At 39.2% G+C, this 24,319-nt stretch overlaps 1 protein-coding gene across 1 annotated transcript; it reads left to right on the forward strand.

Annotated features, from left to right (window-relative positions):
- BMS1 (BMS1 ribosome biogenesis factor) lies at positions 1–22,247 on the forward strand. Its single transcript, XM_053984117.1, has 23 exons — positions 1–55; positions 335–577; positions 859–1,049; positions 1,419–1,498; positions 2,931–3,119; positions 3,600–3,742; positions 4,983–5,104; positions 5,708–5,904; positions 6,610–6,746; positions 7,233–8,074; positions 8,933–9,034; positions 9,976–10,133; positions 10,662–10,743; positions 11,684–11,760; positions 12,817–13,002; positions 14,399–14,587; positions 15,208–15,388; positions 15,853–15,911; positions 18,006–18,128; positions 19,168–19,315; positions 20,194–20,369; positions 20,866–21,027; positions 21,723–22,247. The coding sequence occupies exons 2-23, from the start codon at positions 402–404 to the stop codon at positions 21,957–21,959; spliced, it is 3,957 nt and encodes a 1,318-aa protein (XP_053840092.1). The 5' UTR covers positions 1–55; positions 335–401; the 3' UTR covers positions 21,960–22,247.
- The last annotated feature ends 2,072 nt before the right edge of the window (positions 22,248–24,319 follow it).

Raw genomic sequence — 24,319 nt, forward strand, 5'->3', positions numbered from 1 at the left:
CGGGGGGACAGCGCGGGGCCGGGCAGGACCGGGGCCCACGGCACGCACGGCACAGGTGAGTGGTGGCTGCTCGTGGGGAGCGGCCCCGCCGCAGGGCCCCTTCGCGAGCTGAGGGCCCGCGGTGTGCCCGGCAGCTCCCCGCCGCTCGGCCGCGCCGCCGGGGCGCTGCCGGTGCCCGCGGCCCTGGGCCGGGGGCGCGGGGCCCGGGGGCTCCGTGCGCGGGGCAGGGCGTGCATGGGCGCCGTGAGTTGGGTCTGGTAGTGCTTGCCGGTGTTCTGCAGCGCTGTGCTGTGTACGCGTGCCCTGTGCTGACTGCGCTCTCTTCCCGTGCCAGCTGCGCCCGCTGTCGCACGGAGGAACTCAGAATCCTGCTGGTTGTGAACAACTGTTGAACGAGCAAGATGGAGGAAAAAGAGAAGAAAAAGCATCGTGCAAAGCATAGCGGGCCAAAGGCAGAGAAGAAAAGGAAACGTTATCTCAATGACCTGGGAATAGGCGATGAGGAGAATGCACGGAAGAGAAACCCCAAAGCCTTTACAGTGCAGTCCGCGGTGCGGATGGCCAGGACTTTCCATCGGTGAGGAGCGGGAGCTGGCTCTAGAGTGCAGAGGCGGCTGGAGGGTGGGGGTTGCCCGGGCTTTCTTTGTTGCTTTGTGTAGACATACACAGACTGTGATTTTCACTGGTGTGTCTGCCTAGAGTTCATCATTGCCCCAGTCACACTGTAGTTTGTGTGTGTGTGTCAGAAATGGGGTGCTTTGTGCATCTCTGTTACACTGTACACTGTGTTAATCGATAGAAAAGCAGTATAGCTCCCCATGACATTCCTGTGTTTATTTATGACAAATTTCTCCTCAGAACTCAGGATCTGAAGACTAAAAAGCATCACATTCCCGTGGTTGACCGGACTCCTTTGGAGCCACCTCCCGTGGTGGTGGTTGTGGTTGGCCCTCCCAAGGTTGGGAAGAGCACTGTAATAAAGTGTCTCATTAAGAACTTCACAAGGCAAAAGCTGGTTGAAATCCGGGGTCCTGTTACAATTGTTTCAGGTGAGAACAAAGATAGGAGAAATGGAAATGCTTCTTTTGTGCTCCTTACTTGTCTTGCTTTGAGAGCTGGGATGTGTTCATGTTCTCATGATTTTTGGTCATTTTGAAGAAATAATTTGGATGTGTGATCTGGCATAGGTACAGTAAAAGAAGATCTGATAATTTTAAATTAAAAAAATATATTTTAGCAGAATTATAAACAGGTAAAAACAGATTCTTCTGCAGTGGTGCATGTTGGATGATTTACATGCTAGACCAGAATCTGGGTCTCAGATCCCTGGAGGAACTTCAGGAATGTGACCTGAAAAGAAAACTATGAATTGGTTTGCTCCCTCTGTTTCATTTTTTGATGGTTAATTCTGTTTTCAGGTAAAAAACGCCGGCTGACCATTATTGAATGTGGATGTGACATTAACACGATGATTGACCTGGCTAAAGTTGCTGATTTGGTAAGTTAACAATGGAATGTGTTCTCTACTATAATTTATATTGAAAATACTACTTTTGATTGGACTGCACCAGTGTCTGGTTTCTACACATTTTTTGCTGTCAAAGGCAAAACTGTCTTTGGTTTCAAAGAGAACAAGACATGAACTCTTTGACAGACCTCATGTTCTGGAACAATGCCAGGACTTTCCTCATGCTGAGGGTAGGGAAAGTAAAGTAAGTGTGTGTGTGTGGTGGTGGGGAGGATGTGAAAGAAGGGAAATGCTGCTGAGCTTCATTGCTAATGCAACTGGTAAACTTCTAGTGGAAGATGTTATAACAAGCCAAAGTGACACAGTGACTTCTCATTAAGGGTTCTGGTTAAACCATATAAAATCTGAAAATGAATTTTAGTCAAGAAGTTTTCAAGTAATGTTCAAAGTGGAAGTATGTATTAGTGTACTAGTTGGGGTTTTTTATGCACTCTGAGGTCTCCATCTGTCTCCATCTGTCTTGTAGTAATACAACTGATTTCAGTGGAGTGTCGTCACTGTTGTAATTTACTTGCAACTTTTGGATCAAGAGATTACATCAACTGTTCCTGGGAATTCAGTACATGATCTATTTGTTTAGAATTTTACTTTACATGTGGATTTGGAGTATATTATTCACAGCTGATTAGGTATTGAGATCCTTGTCTAAGTATTAACTATGTAAATATCTAAATACTTGTGTACCCTGATCTAGATATTCTTCTACTTGTGTGTTTCCTACTGAGTACAGGAGATGTACAAATACTTCTGCTGGTATATTTGGTGGATGTTTCAGATTCTGTGTGCACATGGTGGTGCTGAGAATCTGTTTGGATTTATTGTTAGGGGGGTGAGATTACATCAGTGCTTAAAGATCTGTCATCAGTTCCTGTATGTTTCAAGTTCTTTATTATCGTTAAGACCCTAAACCAACTTTGCTTGCATTTCCATGTGACTGTTGGCTGCTGTTTCCCTGTGCCAGTGCATTTTAGTGATGTGTAACAGCAATTGCAACAAGGGAAAAAAGTTGGTTTTGTTTACCAAAAGACTTGGCCTTAGCAGCATTAGTGTATCCAAGACACAGGTATAAGGTATAAGAGTTTTATTAATTTTCTAAGATGTTCCTGAATATCTTGGAAGATAATCAGTTTTGCATGTTTTAAATTCACTAAGTAAACACTTGTTCAGATCTTATTATATACTGAATGTTACTGCATACCTAGAGCATCTAGAACATCTTTAGCAGCCAAGTTCCATACTTCAGATAAAAAGCCAAAGTTGGTTTTCAGGGTATATGAAAATAAAGTATGGAACCTTTTGCAAAATTTTGGGTCCTCAGAAGCTTAAGAGTTTAAAGGTGTGGTCTTTGAAATAATCTCATGTGGGCACTGTGGTATTGCTTTAGTGAATGTTGTGTTTACAGGTTCTCATGCTCATTGATGCCAGCTTTGGATTTGAGATGGAGACATTTGAATTCCTGAACATTTGCCAGGTACATGGCTTTCCCAAAATTATGGGAGTTCTAACCCACTTGGACACATTCAAGAACAACAAACAATTAAAGAAGACTAAAAAGAAGTTAAAGCACAGATTCTGGACTGAAGTGTATCCGGTATGACATTTAACATTAATTCTTTCATGTATTTTGCTTTATGGAAGCTAGATTAAAAGTGGGTCAATACTTGTGTTTATTATGTTCTTACATCTTTTAAATAGGTAAGTGACCAGTGTTGATACTGTATCAGATTGTTTCATCTTTCTTCTGTTTGCTAAAATACTTGTGTGATTATTCTGTATCCCAGTGTGATAAGTCACTAAATTTGCTACTAGGTCTGTATGCAGGTGCTGTGCGAGGAGGATCTGCTTGTAGGTCTGTTTGACGTCTTGAGGATGTGAATAGTTTTCCATTGAGATTTAGGGGACAATTTTCATGTTGAAGTAACCTGGTTAGTTTGATCTTTCATGCCCAATTGTAATGTAATTTTCAGTCATGATTTACAATTAGAATTGCATTAACTGTATATTTTTCTTGTTAGCTTTATGGGTATTAAGTCGAATTTTTTATGTTTTTATGTCTTTTTAATGTGTTTAGGGTGCCAAGTTGTTTTATTTGTCCGGGATGGTTCATGGAGAATATCAAAAGCAGGAAATTCACAATTTGGGGCGTTTTATTTCGGTTATGAAATTCCGGCCTCTCACTTGGCAGACGTCTCACCCGTATGTTCTTGCAGACAGGTGTGTGTTTTTCTCTCTGTTCTTTATTCTCAGAGTAGGTAGCACCTTGTTATTTGAAAAAGCTGTGCTATTAGCCCTCAGCTCTGTGTGTGAATGTTTGGTGTTCCCTGAGTGGCTTTGGGAAGGGAAGGCGCCTCTGCAGGTTTGTGCCGTTGAGTTTTCATTTGTGTCAGATCATGCACATGCCTCTGGTATATTGTAAATACTTTTGAAACACTGGATAGTTAAAATAATCCTGCTTGTTGATGGTTATACTGAATTTCTGTGGAAAAGAAACAGCATTCTAGTGATTAAACAACAGCTGGTGAATTAGTCCTCTGAGTTCCCTGGAATATCCCTTCTGCTTCATCTCCCAAGTATAGCATTTGATTCAGAGTCTCTTTGGAACATGAAAGTAATCTTGATGGCAGCTGTGCCTGCTTAAGAAATTACCTCACCTTTCATATTTTATTGCCAGAATGCTTACAGTTATGACTAAATTCCCACAGTAATCTAAAGTGCCTTGAATGAGCCTCTTCTTTAGCTCTAATTCTTCAGGAAAAATTGTCAGAGAAGTAGATAAGCATTGTGCAAAGTCCTGCAAAATGCATAAAGCAAAGAGAGGGAAAATGCAAACCCCTCATTCTGTAGTTTTTCAGTAACATTGTTTTAGGTTGCTGTAACTGTTGCAGTTTCATGATTGTTGGGTCAGCTTTAAGCTGATCTGCAGTGGGTTGTGTGCCCCATTCTCCTCCTTGGCTCCCTGTGCTGCCTCCCATGTGCAGCGTAGAAAGGAGTTTCCCCCTCCTCTGCCTGCAAACAGCCACTCTTTTCTGTGGTAGCTTTTGTGTTGTTAACCACCATTCTTAGGGAAAAGAAGGTGTTGTGTGGCTGCAGGGAATGTGACATGCAGCTGTTTCCCCTCTAATGGTGAGATTGATTAGAGGAGGGTTGTGTGTGCAAAGCCGATAAAGAGTAGTTAAAAGAAAGCAGTACCTGTTCAGTGAAGTGTCAGTAAACCTGGAAATTTGTTGAACATGATTATACAGCTTTTAAAATACATTTCTAAAATGTTTTTATGAGATAGTTTTTTCCATGAATTTTCTCTTTCTTATGATATAATGATATAATTTAGTTTTGACTATTAGAGTCTGCAGATCATGCAGTGGCAGCAGTGATGTTCTCTTCTCTTAAATTACCTTCTCTCAGAAGTTACCATTGAGACTCTGGATATTTAACTGTCATTTTAAATGTTGAGTAGAATGGAAGAGCTGACAAACCCAGAGGATGTTCGAATCAATCCCAAATGTGACAGGAAGATATCACTGTATGGATACCTGAGAGGAGCACACCTAAAAAACAAAAGTCAAATTCATATGCCAGGTAATTTATCAGTCTTAGAACTCTTTCTGTACTGATCTGTGAAAACCAACATAGCTGAAATTATTTGTATCTTAAAGCATGTTATACAACAAACTTTTCACCTTTCTAAATACCTGCTATGTTTTTGAAATTTTTTTCATAATGCATGTTTTTGTGAAAATAAATCTTGTAAATAGTTTTGCTTTTAATTGTGCAGTTTTGTTGCACTGATAAACACATTATTTACAGTATTTAAATTTTTTCAAAGATATATCACTTTAAAAGGTGCTTAAAATGTAAAACATACCAGCCCTAATGATGAAACTAAATTTGAATGATGTGAATTAGTAAATTATGTAATATATTTATTATGGTCAGAATTGAATAATATTTTAAGTGAATGATTAAAAAATTTAAATTAAGAAATACCGTGGTAATGAATTTACAGACCTACTCAGAAAAGTGTGTTGCTGTTTTTGTCATTGAAAACAAGCAAAGAAGCAAACAAAGCTTTGCAGGATTCTGGTGAATTTATGTATACTTCTCTGAGTTCAGTGGTAAGGCAGAGGAATTGGATGTTTGGTACAGAGCTTCCTGTTGATGAATCATTGTGTGTCCCCTCAGGTGTTGGAGACTTCACTGTAAGTGATGTGAGTTTCCTGCCAGACCCCTGTGCTCTCCCTGAGCAGCAGAAGAAACGCTCCTTAAATGAGAAAGAGAAGCTTGTCTATGCCCCTCTTTCAGGAGTCGGGGGTATTGTGTATGATAAAGATGCTGTTTACATTGACCTTGGTGGAAGCCATGCTCATGAAAAAGAAGAGGTAAAAGAATGCTGCTGGTGGTTTGAATTCTCTTGGAAAATATAGTTTTTATCCTTAAAGCCAAAATAAGTGTTTTAAAATAAGCTTCTTTAAAATAATCAATCCTTGTCTATCCGTAGTAGGTAATTAGTTCTTCTTCAGGGATTTCAGACAAGGGATATTTATCTTATCTGTTATTGTACAAAACATTGGAAGATCAGTTGATATTAAATACCTTAAATTTGTATAATAACTTTCCAAATATTGACCTAAGATTTATGAAATCTCCTGGTGCTGGACTATTACCACTCTTATTTTGCAGGACATGGTGATTGTTGGGAGAAAACTTAAAGGATTTAACTGGTCAAAGGGAGAAAAAAAAAGAGATTCACCTACAAACAAAATAAATTCAGTTTTATTCCCCTGTATTGTGCTAAATGTTAAATACCTTTGGGTCTGTGATAATGTGTTTGCTGGTATTTACTGTAGTGGTTGCATATTGTGAAGGAGTCCCTCTTCAATTTTTCTTGGGTTGATATTATAGATACTCTTGAAATGTGAAGAGGGGAAGAGAGAGCTTGCTATTCTATTCTGAGAAAATGCTTCTTTAAAATGCTCTGCAATTTTTTCTTGCATATGCATATTTCTGCTGGTTTAAACTGATAACTGTCATTAGACATTTGTTTATTCAACTTAATTGAAAAGTAAAAGATCTTTTCTTTCCAGGAGGAAGTGAGGCCAAATCAGGAACTTGTTCAGAGCCTCATCTCCACACACTCAACCATTGATGTTAAGATGGCATCAAGCAAGGTCTCTCTCTTCATGGACTCTACACCCTTGGGTTCAGAAGATGTAGGACAAGAGTAAGTTTTAAATGCTGAGCAGTGTTTGAGCATGAATGAATCTCTAATGTCAAGCTCTAATTTAGGAAAAATTCTCAATAGAGCACAACTAGTGAAATGACATATTGTCTGATTCTTCCTCTCCTGAGATTACTCATATGCCACACTGTATTTTGGGATAGAAGTAATTGGTACTAGAAGGTTTTGCAAGCAGTGTAGTCCTGCCTTCCAGGAATTTCTTGCTGGTACAAGTAACATTTCTGTTTTAATACATTCCATGGAAAATGAAAAAATTTATTGGAATTATTTTTGGCTATAACATTCAATATTCATGAATAAAGAGACATTAAAGGATGCCACTGCCTTTCTAATGGTTTACATAACTTCATTTTGTTTGAAATAAAGTTTGTAGAACTGTTTAATAATATTAACATGAAGCTTAATTCTTTTATTAAAATTTTCTTGTACTTTACCATCTTACCCCAAATGTGGTCTTTGGGAAAACAGGTTTGTGATGCCAAAAGAAGAGAGGCAGGTGGATTTGAAGACCGGCAGAGTTCGTCGGAAGGCCGTATTTGAAGACGACGAGAAGGAAAATGATGATGCAGCAAGTGATGAGGAAGATGACCAAGAAGAAGGAGATGAAGAAGAAGCAGTGTCTGAAGATGGAAGTGATGGTGATGATGAAAATGATGCTGAGGAAGAAAGTGAGAGAGTGCTAATACGGGAAGGGATGGCTGTTAGGAGAGCCAAGCGTCTGAAAACAGAGGTGGCTCAGGAAGAAGCTGTGAATGAGCTCCCAGCATTTGCTGACAGTGATGATGATCTGGAGATGAGCTCTGAAGAAGAAGGAGAAACTGCCCCTGAAGACAGTGAGATGGAGGAAGATGAGGAGGAGGAAGAGGAGGAGGGGGACATACAAAGGACTTGTGAAGATGAAAGCTCAGGTAGTGAATCTGAGGCTGCAAATAAAAGAGCTGAATCTAAGCAGTATGATATGGATAGTGAACGTACAGAAACGAAATCACAAATCTCAGAGCACAGTCCCAAAAGAAAAGCAGTGCTCACTACTGATTCAGGAAATTGCACCGCGGAAGAAGCGTCAGAATCTGAGGATGAGAACTCTTCCCTTGAAGAGGGTGAGGAATTAGAGGAGGAGGAATCACATGAGGAATTAGAAGCTGAAGAGTCAAATAGGAATGGATTTCAGCACAGTCAAGCAAAGAAAGCTGATAGTGTTGGACAGACTAAAATTAAAACTGTAGATACTGAGGATGATGATGTGGAGAACCTGCTAAGAGAGGAAGAGGAGTATGAAGAAAAAATAGATCTTTCTGCTGACACAACAGGTAGACTATAACTGTTCAATTTGTACTGTCCACTTAAATTTAATTTAATTTTTAATACTGTCCACTTTTAATTATATTAATTGTTAAAGGATATCATTATTAAATACTCCATCATTTTGCCTGTTTTATATATATATATATATATATATATGTGTGTGTGTGTGTGTGTGCATTTATATATGATTCTTAAGTAGCAAAACTTCAAGTTAGGAAAGCTTGAAATACTTGCTATTAAGCCTTTCATTTACATTGTAGTATGCAGTGTCAAATTTCCCTCCTCTAGAACAGAGGTGATTCATTTTATAAACAAAACTTCATTGATTTTGCATATACTTCTCTTTAATCTTTATAGCTATGTGTGTAAAACAAATTATGATGCTGTATTACATCTAGAAAGACTAAAAAACGTGTTTGTGGGAATGTTACTAAAATGCATTAAGGATTCACTGAGCACTGGAACAGGTATCTCCATCTTTGGAGATGTTCAAAACCATCCTGACGTGGTGCTGAGCACCCTGCCTTAGGTGTGGCTGCTTGAGCAGTGGGGCTGGACACAGAGACCTCCAGAAGTCCCTCCCAAGCTCAACCATTCTGTGAGTCTGTGAAGAAGATATGTATCATCGTGAACATGATCAAATCTGTTACTGTTGTTAATAAATTTTTTAAATTCTATCCTAAAAAAAAAATCAGTGGCATAATTTTTTATCAACAGTTTATGGTTTTGTGTATATATGGAATATGAGAAGAAGAAATTGTGGGTTCTGTTTACACTTCTTAAGCCTCTTGTCATGTCCATATTTCAATTATTTTTGTAGTTGCTGATTCTTGTTCTTTTTTGCAATTTTTTTCCCCTTTCAGGTGCACTTAAATGGAAAGAGGACCTCACACAGAAGGCAGCTGAGGCCTTTCTAAGGCAGCAGCGATCAACCCCCAATCTTCGTAAACTTGTATATGGAAAAGGTACAGATCTGTTTGGAAACTTGTCTCAGTATGTGCTGGCTTTTAGCTGTTACCAAGTTTTCAAGTCTGAATATTTGAGCACGGTCTTATGGTAGAAGGCTTGAGGAGAGTTACTTTTTAATTGCTGATGCTCATTTTCAGTAATAATTGTAATAAGAAGACAGTTTTTACTTTTCCCATAAAAAGCATTTTGAGTTAATTTTCCAGACTACTCAGTTGTTACTCATGTTTTCTGATACAGTTATTTCTTTCAAATGTTTACGGTTTGGTCGTTTGTGTAATGATCTGATAGATATTATGCAAACCCATTGTGGTAATTGTGTTTCATAAAGGGATGTTGTCTGTTGGCTGGTTTCAGGAATTTCTGTCTCACAGAAAAGTGAAAGAGTCTCTTACACATTACTTAGTATCAGGTGTTTGTCAAGGGGAAAATAGCTGGCTTAAAAGGAAGAGAAAATTGCTATTTATGTAACTTGTCCTGTTTTAATTCACAACTTTGGTTTAATTCACAACTTTGACAACAATGGTTGTCAATCTCATTGTGCAGAACCTTTGTAGAACATGATGAGCATTTGGCCTTTGTAAACCTTCCACAGTGCAGGTGTGGAAAGATTTTCTGACAGATTCTCCAATTTTGTATTCTTGATTTACAGGCAAGCTTAATGTCCTTCTTGTTCACAGATCATTTTGGTATTGTTCCAATTTGTGATATTGAACAAGCATCCTCTGTTTACTTATGTTTTTAAATATAATTCCAGTTATGAAAGCAACTAGATCAGTGTACCTTTTTATTCAGGCTTTTACATTTAAAACTGTTCCAGTTTGGTTCTTTAATTTCCTCAAACTGCTGCAGCTGTTGGGAAACATAAGGAGAGAGGTGGTTAATGAATTTCATGCATGTACTCTGGGGGAAATCATCACAGCCTCTGTGTTTGGTTTAGCTGTGGAGGATGAGGACCAGGAGAGCGAGGATGCAGATGATGAACTTGGAGGTTTGTTTCGTGTCAGCCGTCCAGACAAAGCATCCAAACAGAAGGCTAATGCTCTTGACTGCTCCAAATTTCTGGTAGAAAAGCTGAAGGATTGGGATTTAGAAGAGGTAATGCCATTGGATAATTGCTTCTGCATGTCCTGTCTGGTTCTGTCCTGGCTGTGTCTCATAAAGTGTGACTGAGTTGTCATTGAAACAGACCTGTGGGAGCTATGGCCACAGTGTCTTAGATTCTGCCACTTGCTGTCACTGTAAGTAACAGATTCCAGGCTTGTTCTTAGAAGAGTGGCAAGTTACAGTAAATCAATTTAATGCTTATCTCACTTGAATATTTGGTGGATAACAGTTTGTTCTTTATTTACCAAAAAGTAAAAAGCAGGGGAGACCCAAGTGAAAATACAATGTAGGGTGGAGATTTTGGTAGTGCAAAGACCTTTGAGCAAGAATTAAACTGGGTTCACAATCCTGCTTTTGGGGAGGCATTGTGTAGTTTTGGTAATGGTGAATTGATGTGGAGCTGCATGTGAGAATTGTCTCTGAGGTGATGTCTCTGATGGGGAAGTGGGGAATGTCTTGGGGAGCATTTCTGTTGATGATAAGCTGCAGCTGTGCAAGGCAATGACACTTATTTTGCAGGTTATGAGCAGTATTCGAGACTGCTTTGTTACTGGAAAGTGGGAGGATGATAAAGATGCAGCAAAGCTGTTGGAGGAAGATGGTATGTGTAACACTTCTAAAAATGATTCCTGTATACAGGATTTTTAAGAAAAGTATGACTTTTTAGTTATGTATGTAGAATATTGTGCCTTAGTGCTATACGTGCAGGGTTTTTTTCCAAACTACTATATAAATTATTATGTAGATCCTAACATAATTACACATTGCTGTCAGTCTCTGTAGAAACAGTAGGCACACACCACATTCTGGAAATTTACTTTCCAAAAAATAGAGTATGTAATTTAAATTACAAAATGGAGTTCTTAGTCTCAACACTTGGACATGCCAGCTTTGAATTATGTATCTGAGTTCATCTATTCATCTTATATGGTTTATTCTTTGGGATAGTCATGGCAGAAGTAAACAGCAACTATTCTTTATTGGGAAAACAAACTTGCCTTTCACGTTTGGCTAAAAAGTGAGCTCTATCTTCAGATGTTTTGGAGGTGGTGTTTTTATTTATTTATTTATTTTTAATTAAGAAATAATTTAATAATGTGGCTGTATCTTACATGCATGATTGTGCTTTAACAGGCTTCTGTAAGCATATGTTTTTAACCTAAAGACTGTCAGCTATATTTAATTTTTTTATGTTTTTGAAATTAAACATAGGAACTCAATTGCTCTGCTGATGTCTTGTGTCATTAGAGTGCAAATGAATATATTGGGAGTCCTTTGGGGTGATCTAAACTTCATTTACATTTTTTAAATCATAAGGGTGTTGAAAGGGTAAAGGAGGAGCCACGTTGAGTTTAGCTGGGAATTTCCAGCTGAAGCTGTAGAGAGGACAGAACAAATGTATAAAACTTGATGGGAATCAAAAATATTTGGACTGAAACTAATCTCCACAGCAGCACTGAGAAATGCATAGTACTGAACACATGAGAGATGGTGTAGAGCAATACAGCAGAATGGTTAACTAATGCTCACGTGTCTTGCAGAAGAGCTGTATGGAGATTTTGAAGATCTGGAAACTGGGGTTGTACACAAAGGAAAGGCTGCTGCTGGAGGAGAGCAGGTCTGATCTGCATTTTTGTGTTCTTTAGCAACATAAGTGTGTGTTTCTTATCAAGTGATAGGCATCCTATGTAATAAATTTGGTGTTCATAGAATCAGTAGGAAGGAAATCAGTGGGAGCATGAAAGAAAATTTATGGTTGTTACTGACTTTATCTAGGGTGGCATGTTTTTAGCCTGAGCCTGAATTTTTGTTTATAGTTAATTATGTAGAAGTCACCTCACTTATTTAACAGTAGGTGTCAGGCTTAATCAAGAGCTGGAGGATCTGGAGGCAGGACAGAAGCATTTTAAAACCAAATGTAATCATGATTCTTTGTACTATGTCATCTCATCTGATGCAGAAGATTATAGCACTCTGTTTAAACACAACAAATAGTGGAAACTTGACACAGTTTCCTAGTTCATTCCTCTTATCTGCAGAAAGGAGGTTGGTGGAAGCAATTTTATGCTGTGGCTTGGATATCTTCCAGTAACAGAACTGTAGTTGTCTCTGACAGTACAAACTGAAAAATCAATTTCTTTTTGGACTGAGCAACTTGATGGCTTTGCATTCATTATAAAATTGAGGGTAATGGCATAATTTTGGCAGTTTTCAAATGGTCTGTGAACAAACTTCCTTCTTCCTAGTCTCAAGAGTGCTTCCAGCCTTCCAGCATGATTGCTCAATGCTATCAACAATTACTTTTTTTTTTCTCCTGTATTATATATGCTTATATTAGCTCTAGAAATAACTGAGAGCTATTCTAGGGTCAGTTCTAGGGTCTGTTCCCTTACATTACAATGATTTTTAGTCAAAGTTTTGTCAGTGAAAAGGAATATCATTAGATCATGAGATCTTTTGGTCCTTACTGGAGTTGTCTTCTTGTATGAATAGCTTACTAATTTCTGTCTAAAATGGAAATGTTTTTCAAGTGTCTTAATAATTGACACTATAAGAAAGTATTGTTTAATCATATCTATAAAAGTATTGTTTAATAATATCTATCAAAATGTTGATCAGAATGGGTTGTTTTCAGTGAACCATTTTACATGTTTGACAACTTATTGTTGATTAGTCTGGAAGTGAAGAAGAGGAGGAGGAAGATGAAAAAACGTCCAAACTAGAACCTGAGGAGGAGGAGAAGAAAAAGGAGCGCATGGACAAGAAAAGAAAACTTAAAGAAATGTTTGATGCAGAATATGATGAAGGGGATGCCACATACTTTGATGATCTTAAAGAAGAAATGCATAAACAAGCACAGGTACAATCTGCTAATTTGACAATTTATCTGGCTATATGTTTTCAAAAATGCTCCACAGGGTTTGTCCCCCAAAGATTTTTTTCTTTGAGACACAGGTGGTGCTCAGGAGTTATTTCAGAAAGTACACACAAAGAAATACGTGCTTGTGATTTTTTTATGCTTGAACTTTTGATTCTGTTATCTGGAAAGGAAAACAAGCGAACAAGCCAAACAAATAAAAGCTTAATTTAAACTGAGTGCAGTATTTAACCATACTTTAAATCACTGAATAAGCCAGGATGTATAATTTCAACTTCAACTACTTAAAAAGTTTTTAAATAAAAAAGGCATCCTTTTATGTGTAGGAAGGTGAAAATTCTCCTCATATTAATTTCTGCCATATATTTTCCTAGTATTATTTTTAGTGTGATTTTTTGCAGTGTTATTAATGTAGAAGTAAATTCTCTGTGACAGTCTTTTTCATCCAACTGTGAAGTTATTTTGAGGAAAAAATAATTAATGACTATTGCTCTGTACATGTGGTAGAAGTCTTCAGTGTAACTGGATCCAGAATGTGAGGTGTTGGTTTTGTTCCAGGCCTTTGTTTTTTTACATAAGAACTTGTAAGCTTAAAAGCAGCTTCCTTCTTTCACTGACTTGGGAGAACACTGCCTTACATTGTTAATAACTTCACTGTCTTGTCTTCTGACAAAATTTTGCCCTAAATAGTGTTAAATTAATCCTTACCTGTTTGTATTAGCCTCTGTCACAAAGGATAATGTGAGCTCTGCTATGCTGATGCACTGAGAGCACTTAAAGGGTAAAGAAGGACATTCCAGTAAAAGAAACAGTGTCTTATGGGTGGCTAAACATCAGGAGCTCGAACAGGAGGGTGAGGCTCCTGTTATTCATGAGGCTATCTTCTTAAATATTTGCACAGTATCTACTTCCTTATCCCATGGTACAAAAGAGCTTTTGATGATGTACAGTGTGAGGATGCATAAAAATATTTTTAAGCTGCTGAGTAAGACAGGAGTGCAGCATCCTCATGAAGTGACACGTTAAAGATGAAGACATTAACTTCAAAAGGTACTTGGTCTCCTAAATAAAAAATGTACTTCAGACAGTTGTATCTTTAAAATCCAAAGTCACCATAGTGAAAGGTGTTTCAGAATTCTCTCAGCCATTTGCTTCTCTTGGGTACTGTCTTTCAAGTAGACTAACAGGCCCACTTGGGATCTCAAATTGGAAGGGCTTTGTGGTGGTAGAGATCTTCCTCTGAATAGGAAGTCACAACACCTATTAGATCTTTCCCGAAAAGGTTTATATAAATATTAGCATGTTTTAAGTAGAACCAGCCCTTCAAGAACAAGTTGCTAATAGTTGAGTTTTGTGAATTGTGTTCTTTGTCACATAGCTTAATCGAGCAGAATTTGAAGATCAAGATGATGAGACCAGAGTGCAGTATGAGGGATTCAGGCCTGGGATGTATGTTCGAATAGAGATTGAGAATGTGCCGTGTGAATTTGTCCTGAACTTTGATCCTCATTACCCTATCATCCTGGGTGGTCTCGGCAACAGCGAGGGAAATGTCGGCTATGTACAGGTACGTAGCCAAAGGGCTGAGTGCATTTTATCTCGGTACAGGTGTGCTTCAGGGTGTCTGGAGTTACTGCTTTCTGTGTGCTTAAAATACAGTAAACACAGAGAGAAACTTCCATCCTTGTCTCCTGAATAGGGGATTTGCTTTTGACACAAAGTGTAATTCTACAGTAGCAGATTCTGGATTTTTATAGGCTTAATTGGATAACTGGAAAAGGTTACTGTTGTTTAATGTTCAGCTGCAGAGGTGTCTCGGGACTAAGATCTGATACTGTGATTGCTAAATTGCAAATATTAATTGTACTCTGACCTTCATGATCTATATACAAGTGACTGGCACATATATAGAAAAGCTACTAGCACATATATAAATGTATTTTTAATATAATACTTGCTTGTACGCATACACACATGGCTTCAGAGTGAGTGAAATACTGATTGCTCTTCCCAGTCAACCTAACGTTAGTGAGAATGTTTGAAGATAAACAAAGATATAACTTAGTGTATTAAAAATTCTAGTGTAGATAGAAGTTGCTTTCAGTCATTCCTGAAAAATGAAGGCTTGAATTTCAGAATCACTGTTGCCATCCTGTAGTAGAACGGTTCACCTTCTCTTCTAATCAGCTGCGCCTGAAGAAGCACCGGTGGTACAAGAAGATCCTGAAGACGCGCGATCCCTTGATCCTGTCGCTGGGCTGGAGGCGCTTCCAGACCATCCCCATGTTCTACATGGAGGACCACAACGGGCGGCACCGGCTGCTGAAGTACACCCCGCAGCACATGCACTGCGGGGCGGCCTTCTGGGGTGAGCCCTGCTGCAGCTGCGTGCCGGCTGGCTCCAGCAGCGTACGGCTCTCAGGCTTTGCGGGACGTACCAGGAAACGCAGCTTTTGGAACAAAAAATAACGCCAAGTAGTATGGGAAAATAGGCAGTTGTCTAATATTTGTGGGTTATTTAAATGACTTGTGAATTGCTTGGCTTTTAAACAAATTCTGAGCATTCTGCTAAGTTGTAGCATATCGAAGAGGAACCTGATTTGTGTGCAGATAGAGTTTGCACACATTATGGGCCCAGCCCTTGCATGAGTAACTTCTTGTTAAACATTCCTTTATGGGGCTTTAAATGTGAGCAATAGTTCGAGTTCTTTAAACTTCGGTTTTCTTCATTAAGTATATTTGTCATGTATTTTTAAGCTTTTGGAATTTAAATAGGGACTAGATATTGTGTAGTAAAACTTCTCAGAAATTTTAAAATTTATTTTCTTTTAGGGCCCATCACTCCTCAGGGGACAGGATTTTTGGCAGTGCAGTCTGTCAGTGGCACAACGGTAGGTTTGTTACCACAGATTGTTGATTAATGCTTTGTATGGATATTTGGGCAAAATATATGTATTTTGGGAAGAAGGTTTACATTATGATAGAGCAGTGTAGTTGTAGGAACTAAGAAAGTAGCTAGACTCAAGCTTTTGAAAGGTGTATTATGTTGAGATGGGAAACTGTATGGAGAGGATTTTTTTTTGTTTGTTTGGTAGGTTGGTTTTTTTAAACAAATTTCAGGAAGAAATTGTTTACTGTGAGGGTGATGAGGCTCTGGCACAGGTTGCCCAGAGAAGCTGTGGATTCAAGGCCAGGTTGCATGGGGCCATGAGCAGCCTGGTCTAATGGAAGGTGCCCATGGCAGAGGTGTTGGAATGAGCTGATCTTTGAGGTCCCTTCAAAACCAAACAATTCCATAATTCCAATTTAAATAGCGTTAAAGCAGTATTTATCAGATATGATCTTTATTAGATATATATTAATCAAAGGTAGGTTCATGTTTGCAGACAATTGGTAACAAAAGCTTTGCATGGCATTGTAATGAGCTTGTCAGTAATCAGAGTGGTGATTATTATCTCCTTCCTAAAAATGCCTTCAAGTACTATTGCACAGTTGTCTTTTTGCATGTTTTCAAAGGCTATTTTCATCATGTGTCCTTCGCATAATACAGTGTCTTAGAGCAGTGCACAGAGCACTTCTCCTTTGAGACTTTCTGTCTGAGGAAGATTCTGTTTCATAAAGAGAACACAGTGAGGTAGATCACGAGGACTTCTAGATTGTTTCCAAGGTAATTAGAATGGCAGTTCTGGAAATCTCATTAGTGAATGGTAGGAATGTTATGTCAGCAGCACCTCAACTACTCTGTACTAGTCAATCTGCATTTTTCATGCTGCATTACTTCTGTAAAGGTTAGAAATTCTGAATCTTAAAAGTGAAATGTGGAATACAGGTGCCTCACAACATACTTCTCTCCAAGTTGGAAAGATATTCATTCAATGGGTGGGCTGTTTAGTGGAGGAGGAGTTGGTTCCACATCTGGAGGGTAGTGGTCAACAGCACAGTGTCCTGATGTGCAGGGGTGACAAGTGATGTCCCTCAGCAGGCTGTACTGGCACCAGCACTGTTTGATCAGCACTGACCATCAGTGGCACAGGTAGTTTGCAGGCACCACCAAGCTGAGTGGTGTGGTTGACATGCCTGAGGAATGGAATATGTCCAGGGGAACCTTGAGAAGTGGTCCTGGGGGAAGCCCACAAGGTTCAACGAGGCCAAGTGAAAGGTCCCACACCAGACATGGGGCAGCCCCCAGTGCAGATTGTGCAATGAAGGGATTGAGAGCAGCCCCTGCTGAGAAGGGCTTGGGGATTCTGGTGGATGAGAGGGTGGACATGCTGTGGTCATGGGAACTTGCTGCTCAGAGAGCAAATCCCATCCCGGGCTGCAGCAAGAGCAGTGTCAGCAGCAGAGCAAGGGAGGGGATTCTGCCCCTCTGCTCTGCTCTGCTCTGGTGAGACCCCAGCTGGAGTACCATGGCCAGCCTTGGGGCCCTCAGCCCAGGAAAGACAGGAACCTGTTGGAGCAGGTCCATAGGACAGTCATGAAGATGATTGGAGGGATGAAGCACCTCTCCCAGGAGGAAAGGCTGTGAGAGAGTTGGGGTTCATCATGGAGAAGAGAAAGCTCTGGGGAGACCTCATTGCAGCCTTTCAGTACATAAGGGGGGCTTAAAAGAAATATGGGGATAAACTTAGCAGGGCCTGCTGTGGTAGGATAAGGGGGAATGATTTTAAATTAAAAGAGTTGATTTAGACTAGATATGAGGAGGAAGTTTTTTACAAGGGTGGTAAAACACTGACAGGTTGACAAGAGAGGTGATGGATGCCCTGTCCCTGGAAATATTCAGAGTCAGACTGGATGGGGCTCTGAGAAACCTGATCTATTGGAAGATATCCCTGCTCACTTCAGGGGGGTGGGACTAGATGACCTTTAGAAGTCATCTAGATGACCTTCCAATCAAACTGTTTTCTGATTCTGTGATTCTAAATGGTGTCTTCACTGTTTGAGAAATACACATTCAGCAGTGTCTTTCATGTCTGATGTTTCAGCCTGACTTCCGGATTGCTGCCACAGGAGTTGTGCTCGATTTAGATAAATCCATAACTATTGTAAAGAAATTAAAGCTAACTGGTTTTCCATTCAAAATTTTTAAGAACACTTGTTTTATTAAGGTAAGTTCATAGGTATGTATACTGTAAAACCAGATGTACTAATGTTAGGAAGGAATGCAACCTGGAGTTGTTTTTCCTGAGGCATAAGTTCTCAGTGTTGAATGCTGTTTTGGATCTCAGGAGTTGCCTTTGGTTTTTTGAGCTCCCTTCTATGTGATCTCTAAAGGTACTGGTTACTACAAGGAATATGAATAACTGTTAACCAGCCAAAATTCTGGAATAGTCTCCTGATTCACATTCAGTGTGATTTTTTTTTTTTCCTTCCCACGCCCTGCTTCCTTCCTAAGCCCTTAGTAGTGGCAGACACCTTTGGAGGATGTAAACCTGTGCCTGGTAGGCATCAGTCTGATCCCACTAAATTTCAGCTCTGGAATCAAAGCAGACTTCTAGCAGTGCTTAAGACTTCTCAGTTACAGTTAAAAAAATGTTTGGGGTAGGAAGTGCTGCAGAAGTGAATGTTCACTGACCTTCCCACTGTGCTTAGCTGGGCTTTCAGGCTCAGAGAGAACTTAGGTTGTTCTGCATTTGAGGCAGTAAGCAGCTAAGCAGTGATCCCAGCAATGAAGCACTTAAGTGTTTGCACTAGGCATAGAGAGATTTTTTTTTTTTGCTTTTTTTGTGATATATGAAAGAAGCACAAACCTTCAAGAGCTGTATTGTATTAGAATCTCAGAACTAGCAACTTAAGGCAGCTTGCTTGCTTGCTTGCTTTTAAGGTATCCTGTGTTCCAGCAAATTACTTTAAAGGAGAACTGTAAAGCTTCTGTAGATGTGTTCTGTTTTGAAATTTTAAATATATATATATTTAATGCTTAGCAACCTTGCCTGTGATAAATGACTAAGTAGATTGCTTTCAGTAGCTTTCCTAAAGTCATTCAGTGGGTTTTTGGTATGATCAGCACTCTTAGTCTAAAGACAATGCTATGCTCCTCCTGCTTCTTTATAAGATAAGCTTGTGGAAATTCTGTTTTTGTGGCCTACATAGGTCACAGAGAGAGACTTGGCATCTTGAGTGACGGTGGGAAATTCACATTTTCAGGGAATGTTTAACTCTCAGTTGGAAGTGGCTAAATTTGAAGGTGCAGCGATCCGTAGTGTGAGTGGCATCCGAGGACAGATCAAAAAGGCCCTCCGAGCTCCCGTGGGTGCTTTCAGAGCAACATTTGAAGACAAATTGCTGATGAGTGGTAAGTTGCACATTGCATTAAGTTATCACATAACTTTCATCCTTCTTCACAGATTGTAAAGCTGTGTCTCAGAATTCTGGGATCTGATAATTGAGATGTGAATTCATAGAGTAAGAAATACCTTGTGAGATGCAGAGTGAAATTCAAAAGAAGTATATTTTATGTTGGATTTCTTTCACTTATACTCAGAAGTCATATAGTATGCAGATAAAAAGGCTTGAGTTGAAGACATGCATCTTCAAGTGTTTTAATCCTTTACACAGCATAGTTTTAGTGTTTTACACAGCCTTTCTCCTTGAACATGATGAATTGAATTTACTGGTACAAGTGCTAGAAGGACAGTTTTCTTAGAAGTCCAAGGATTGGCATTGTAACTCCAGTTAACTTTTTTTCTGTAACCTTTTGGGGAAATTGTGCAGAGGATCTCCTGTGTTTGCTAAGTGACACTGTGATATTGAGAATATGATATACTTACTTGGATTTATATTACCTGTTTTCCTAAACACACCAAAATCACAGATAGTGCAAAATAAAAGCAAGTTAGTCCTTTTATAAAAACAGGCAAAGAAAATTGGTTTTGTCAGTAATTATACAGGCACATCTACATATATGAATTCTGTTGCTTGTTCTTGAATATGAATGATGAACAGGATGGTATTCAGCTGCCTACTCTTCAGGAATGTGTGCTGTTCATGCCTTTATGGGGTTTTGCATTGCTTTTACCACAAGTTGAAGACATTTGGTCTATATACCAAACACAATGCTAGCATGTGGTGTAGTATCTGTTCTGTTCAGGCAATCTTTGCTTAGAGTGTGGATGTGATGAACTCTTTATATTTCATATTTTTAGAGCCAAGTAACATTCCCTTTTCTTTCAGATATTGTTTTTGTGAGGACTTGGTATCCTGTTTCTATCCCAACATTTTATAACCCCGTAACATCCCTGCTGAAACCAGCAGGTGAGAAAGATAGTTGGAGTGGAATGAAGACAACAGGCCAGCTGAGGTATGAGCGAGGCATCAAACTGAAACAAAACAAGGATTCTCTCTATAAGGTATATTTCTGTTTTGTTTTGTTTTTTAAAACCAGTCAAATTTGCAGTGTGTCTCAGACCTGTGTAAACTGAGAGCAGTATAAATACATGTTCATACACATGCATGTGTGACTTCAAATTTTTATCTACAAGGCACAGTCCTGGCATGAGATGGAAATAAAACAGTTGAGAGTAGATTGTTATGGGTCAGTTAAAGTTTATAAAGTAATCTGCAGGGTAGAAGTCTTCTCCAGACTGAGACTTCTGCTGTAGTAATTGGGGTGAACATATCATTGACAGTTCAGTCCAATGATGTCAGAGGATGTTGGTTTTTTTACTTTTGGTTTGTGTTTTTTGTGGTTTGTTTGGTTTGGGTTTTTTTTTTGAGGGGTGTGTATTTCTGTTTTGGTTTGTGGTGTTTTGTGGGGCATTTTCCCCGCTGAAAGATAAAAAATTAAATAAAAGCTTTTTAAGATCATGAGTGATATATATATATATTCTCTATTCATTCTTTTAGCCTATTGTGAGGGAGAAGAGGCACTTCAATAAGCTCCACATTCCTAAAGCCCTGCAGAAGGCACTACCTTTTAAGAACAAGCCTAAAAATCTTGAGAAGAAAGGCAAGACTCCAAAAGACCAGTGGAGACCAGCTGTTATCAGGGAGCCTCATGAAAAGAAGGTAATTATCACTTACTCTGAAACAAGGACTCCTGAAGGGTAAATGTGCTGTTTAAAGCTTTCCTAACTATTGTTTTGGCATTTGAATCTACTGCTAATGCTAAAGATATATATGTTCCTAGTAAAAAATGATCACAATTTGTTTTGTTCCTGTTTGGCACACAGTATGTATATGGAACTGTCACCGAGTGGATGGTGTCTATTTTTTAGACTAGTAGGTCACCTGAAGCCTAAATACAACTTTTGTCCTTGTCACAGCACTTGCAAGGTATTTCACTTGGATTTAGTGCTCTCATATTATGGGTGACTTAAATTGGTAGCTGCAGTTTTTTATTTGACTTGTCATTGCCATGCATTATTAACACAGGATTTGAAGCAAATACTCTGCTTGCAAAATTGAGAATTAGAGTGCTTACATTGGCAAGAAGATCCAAACTGCAGTTTAAGTGTTCTATAGTAGCAATTAGGCATAGCCTTTTAAAAGCTATCTAACCAAAATCACAAAAATTAAAGCTTTGATTAACTTCCTAACAGGATAAATAATTTAACCATTTTAGAAATTGGGTAACAGGTGCAGAGATAATTAGCAACTTGCCTTGAATCTCTGATTCATTATGTGTGTCTGCTGAGGTTACACTGTTTCTTGCTCACCAAAACTGAACTGCATGTCTATTGATTGTCTATTTTCTGTTCTAGATATCAGCTCTACTCAGTGCTTTGAGTACAGTGAATAATTACAAGATAAAGAAAGCCAAAGCAAAGCATCGGGAACAGCTTAAAGAATATCTCAAAGTTAAGCAGAAGGAGGATGAACAGAAATTCAAGAGGCAAAAGGAGGCTAAGAAGAAAGTCTACCGCATACTGGGACAAAGGGAGAAAAAGAGGCAGAAGTCAAGCTTGAAAGGATCTAGTAAGGGAGAGAAGAGTATGTAAAATTTCATCAGATTTCAGGCCAAATGAGGAAATAGGGTAGCTGTGCAATTTTCTCTTGAAACAAAATGGCCTTGGACTACAGCAGATGTGTTTTCAAGAGAAGAAAGAAATGCAAATATGACCTTACTCACACTCTTGAGTACATTTGGTATTGTATATAAATAAGGTGTAGAAGTATGAATTGTGGTTTTTATACAGGAATATTCTGGAGGACTTTGTATTTCAGTATATTTCTATGCATACTGCATATTCTATCTAGCCAATAAAATATTTTAATCAATTACAGAATATTGTATCTTTGTGTTTTGTCTTAGTGGACTTCTTTGGAAGAAAACTCCCTTGAATATCTCCAAATATGTCCCTTATTTTGAGCTATTACCTAAATTTTTCCCTTGGCAAATCTTTTATTAAAAGGTGTGAAGATCAACTGTTACTGGGTAGGAGTTTGGGAAATTCTTTATCTTTGATCAGAGTAGCTCACTCCTGTGCTTAGATCATTTCCCCCTGCATGAAAGCATCTCAGTTTTTTCCCCTTCTCACTAGGTTATTAAGCAGATCTTCAAAATAGTGTTGCATGTAGATCTTGTGTTACTTGGCCAGTTTTGGCACCCTGAGGCTGTCAGTAGATCCCTCACTGACTGCAGCTTTCTGTGCCATCGGTATCAGACCTTTCCCAACTACTCTGTGATTTTCTGTGGGGTAAGCACTGACAAGGGTAACTTGCTTCCTTTGAGAACATCTTCCTGTGTCCAGCCAGCTTGGTTTCATGGTACATTGTTAGGCTTAAGATGAACGGACAGAAGAGGTGGTAGACGGTTTCAGTCCTGTTAAATTAACTGACAGTTGAAGTCTTTCTCTGTATGGCAGAAGACTTTGAACAATCATTTTGTTGGAAGAGCAAGCAGAATTTATTTTTTATGCCATATATGGCATCAAGTAGTTACTATGGTGTACTTATTTTTAATACTTCATCCTCAAACAGGCAGTAGGGCAGATAATATCAGTAATTTCTTGGTCTCCTTCCTGAAAAGGTTTACTCTTTGTCATCAAACTGAAATTCATTATTATTACACTGTAGTAATATTTGCTATCTCAGATGTGAGATCCCATGTGGGAACAGGCTGTCTCACACAAAACGAATGGGTCTGTAGATTTTTAAAAAAATATTTAGTATTTTGGGATTTTCTAAATTAATCTCATAATGTTCTGTTTACTGATATAGAAATTCTTATGCATCCATCTTTGTCTATATCATACTAGGCTGACACCTGACTCAAATTAATTTGTTAGTAATTTTTTTTTCCCCTTGTGAGATTCAGATGAGGTCACGTGAATATGAAAACATGATTTATGTTTGAATAATTGAAGAGTCTCTGCTGAATAGACAACTGCTGCCTTCAGAGATTTACAAGGAAATTGTTGGCATTTTGCCCCACAGAGTAGTACAGGATGGTTGGCCATGACTTTGTTTCTGCAGGGTTCTTTCTGCTTCTGTCCAGCTGTGCTAGGCTAGGTCTAATTAAGCCATCAAGGAAGTGTTTCCTATTAACCCTGTTTTTATGCTGTTGTGAGTGAACTTCCATCTTAGGTGCTGTTTGCATCTTCCATGCATTCACATGTGACGAGCCTGGGAAGTTAGCACAGCAGCATCTGACTTTAGGTTTTCACATTTGCTATTTGCATGTAATAAAAAAATAACTTAGATCTGGTTTATCCATGATAGCTCTGCCAGAGACAAAAATGGTGGGCTTCAGTCTTCTTTTCATTGTGGAGAGAAGCACTTGGAGAGCCAACTGAGTGTGAAGATGGGAAGACAGTACAAGATACTGGTTTTGGATTATACTTTTTGTTTCCTTTAGGTAGCCTTCTTCAGTGGGAGAGAAGATGTTGTAAATTGAGCAGACTTGTTTTAAAGGAAGCCAAGGGGCAGTGGGCAGTAGGGGGGAGCTGGTGTGTGTAGTGAGCCCTGCCGAGAGGAAGGCGGTGGCACAGGAGCGGCGTCAGGGCCTTCCTCTGCCGGCTGCTCCCGCAGTTACAGCCCGGCGGGAAGGCGCCCGGGGCCTGGCATTCCTGTCAGCCTGAAAACAGCTACGGCCCCTGCGCGGCTGGGAGGCACGTTAATATTGCTTTTGAGGAGAACCACCACATGCCAGCTAACAAAGGGTCTTGGGTTTTGTCCCCAAACACTAAATAAACCTTGGTTTTAGTGGTAACAGCAATCTCTCACAGTGCTTTCGGGCTGTTTTTAGCATGGATTGTCTCAGCTGTGCCCCCGCCCAGCCGCACATCCCTGGCCGCAGCCTCCAAGTAAAACTGCCCTAGGAAAACAAACAATATTTACTGCTCGTGCTCAGCTGCTG

Source organism: Vidua macroura, chromosome 8 (assembly GCF_024509145.1).
Source record: "Vidua macroura isolate BioBank_ID:100142 chromosome 8, ASM2450914v1, whole genome shotgun sequence".
Lineage (NCBI taxonomy): Eukaryota > Metazoa > Chordata > Aves > Passeriformes > Viduidae > Vidua > Vidua macroura.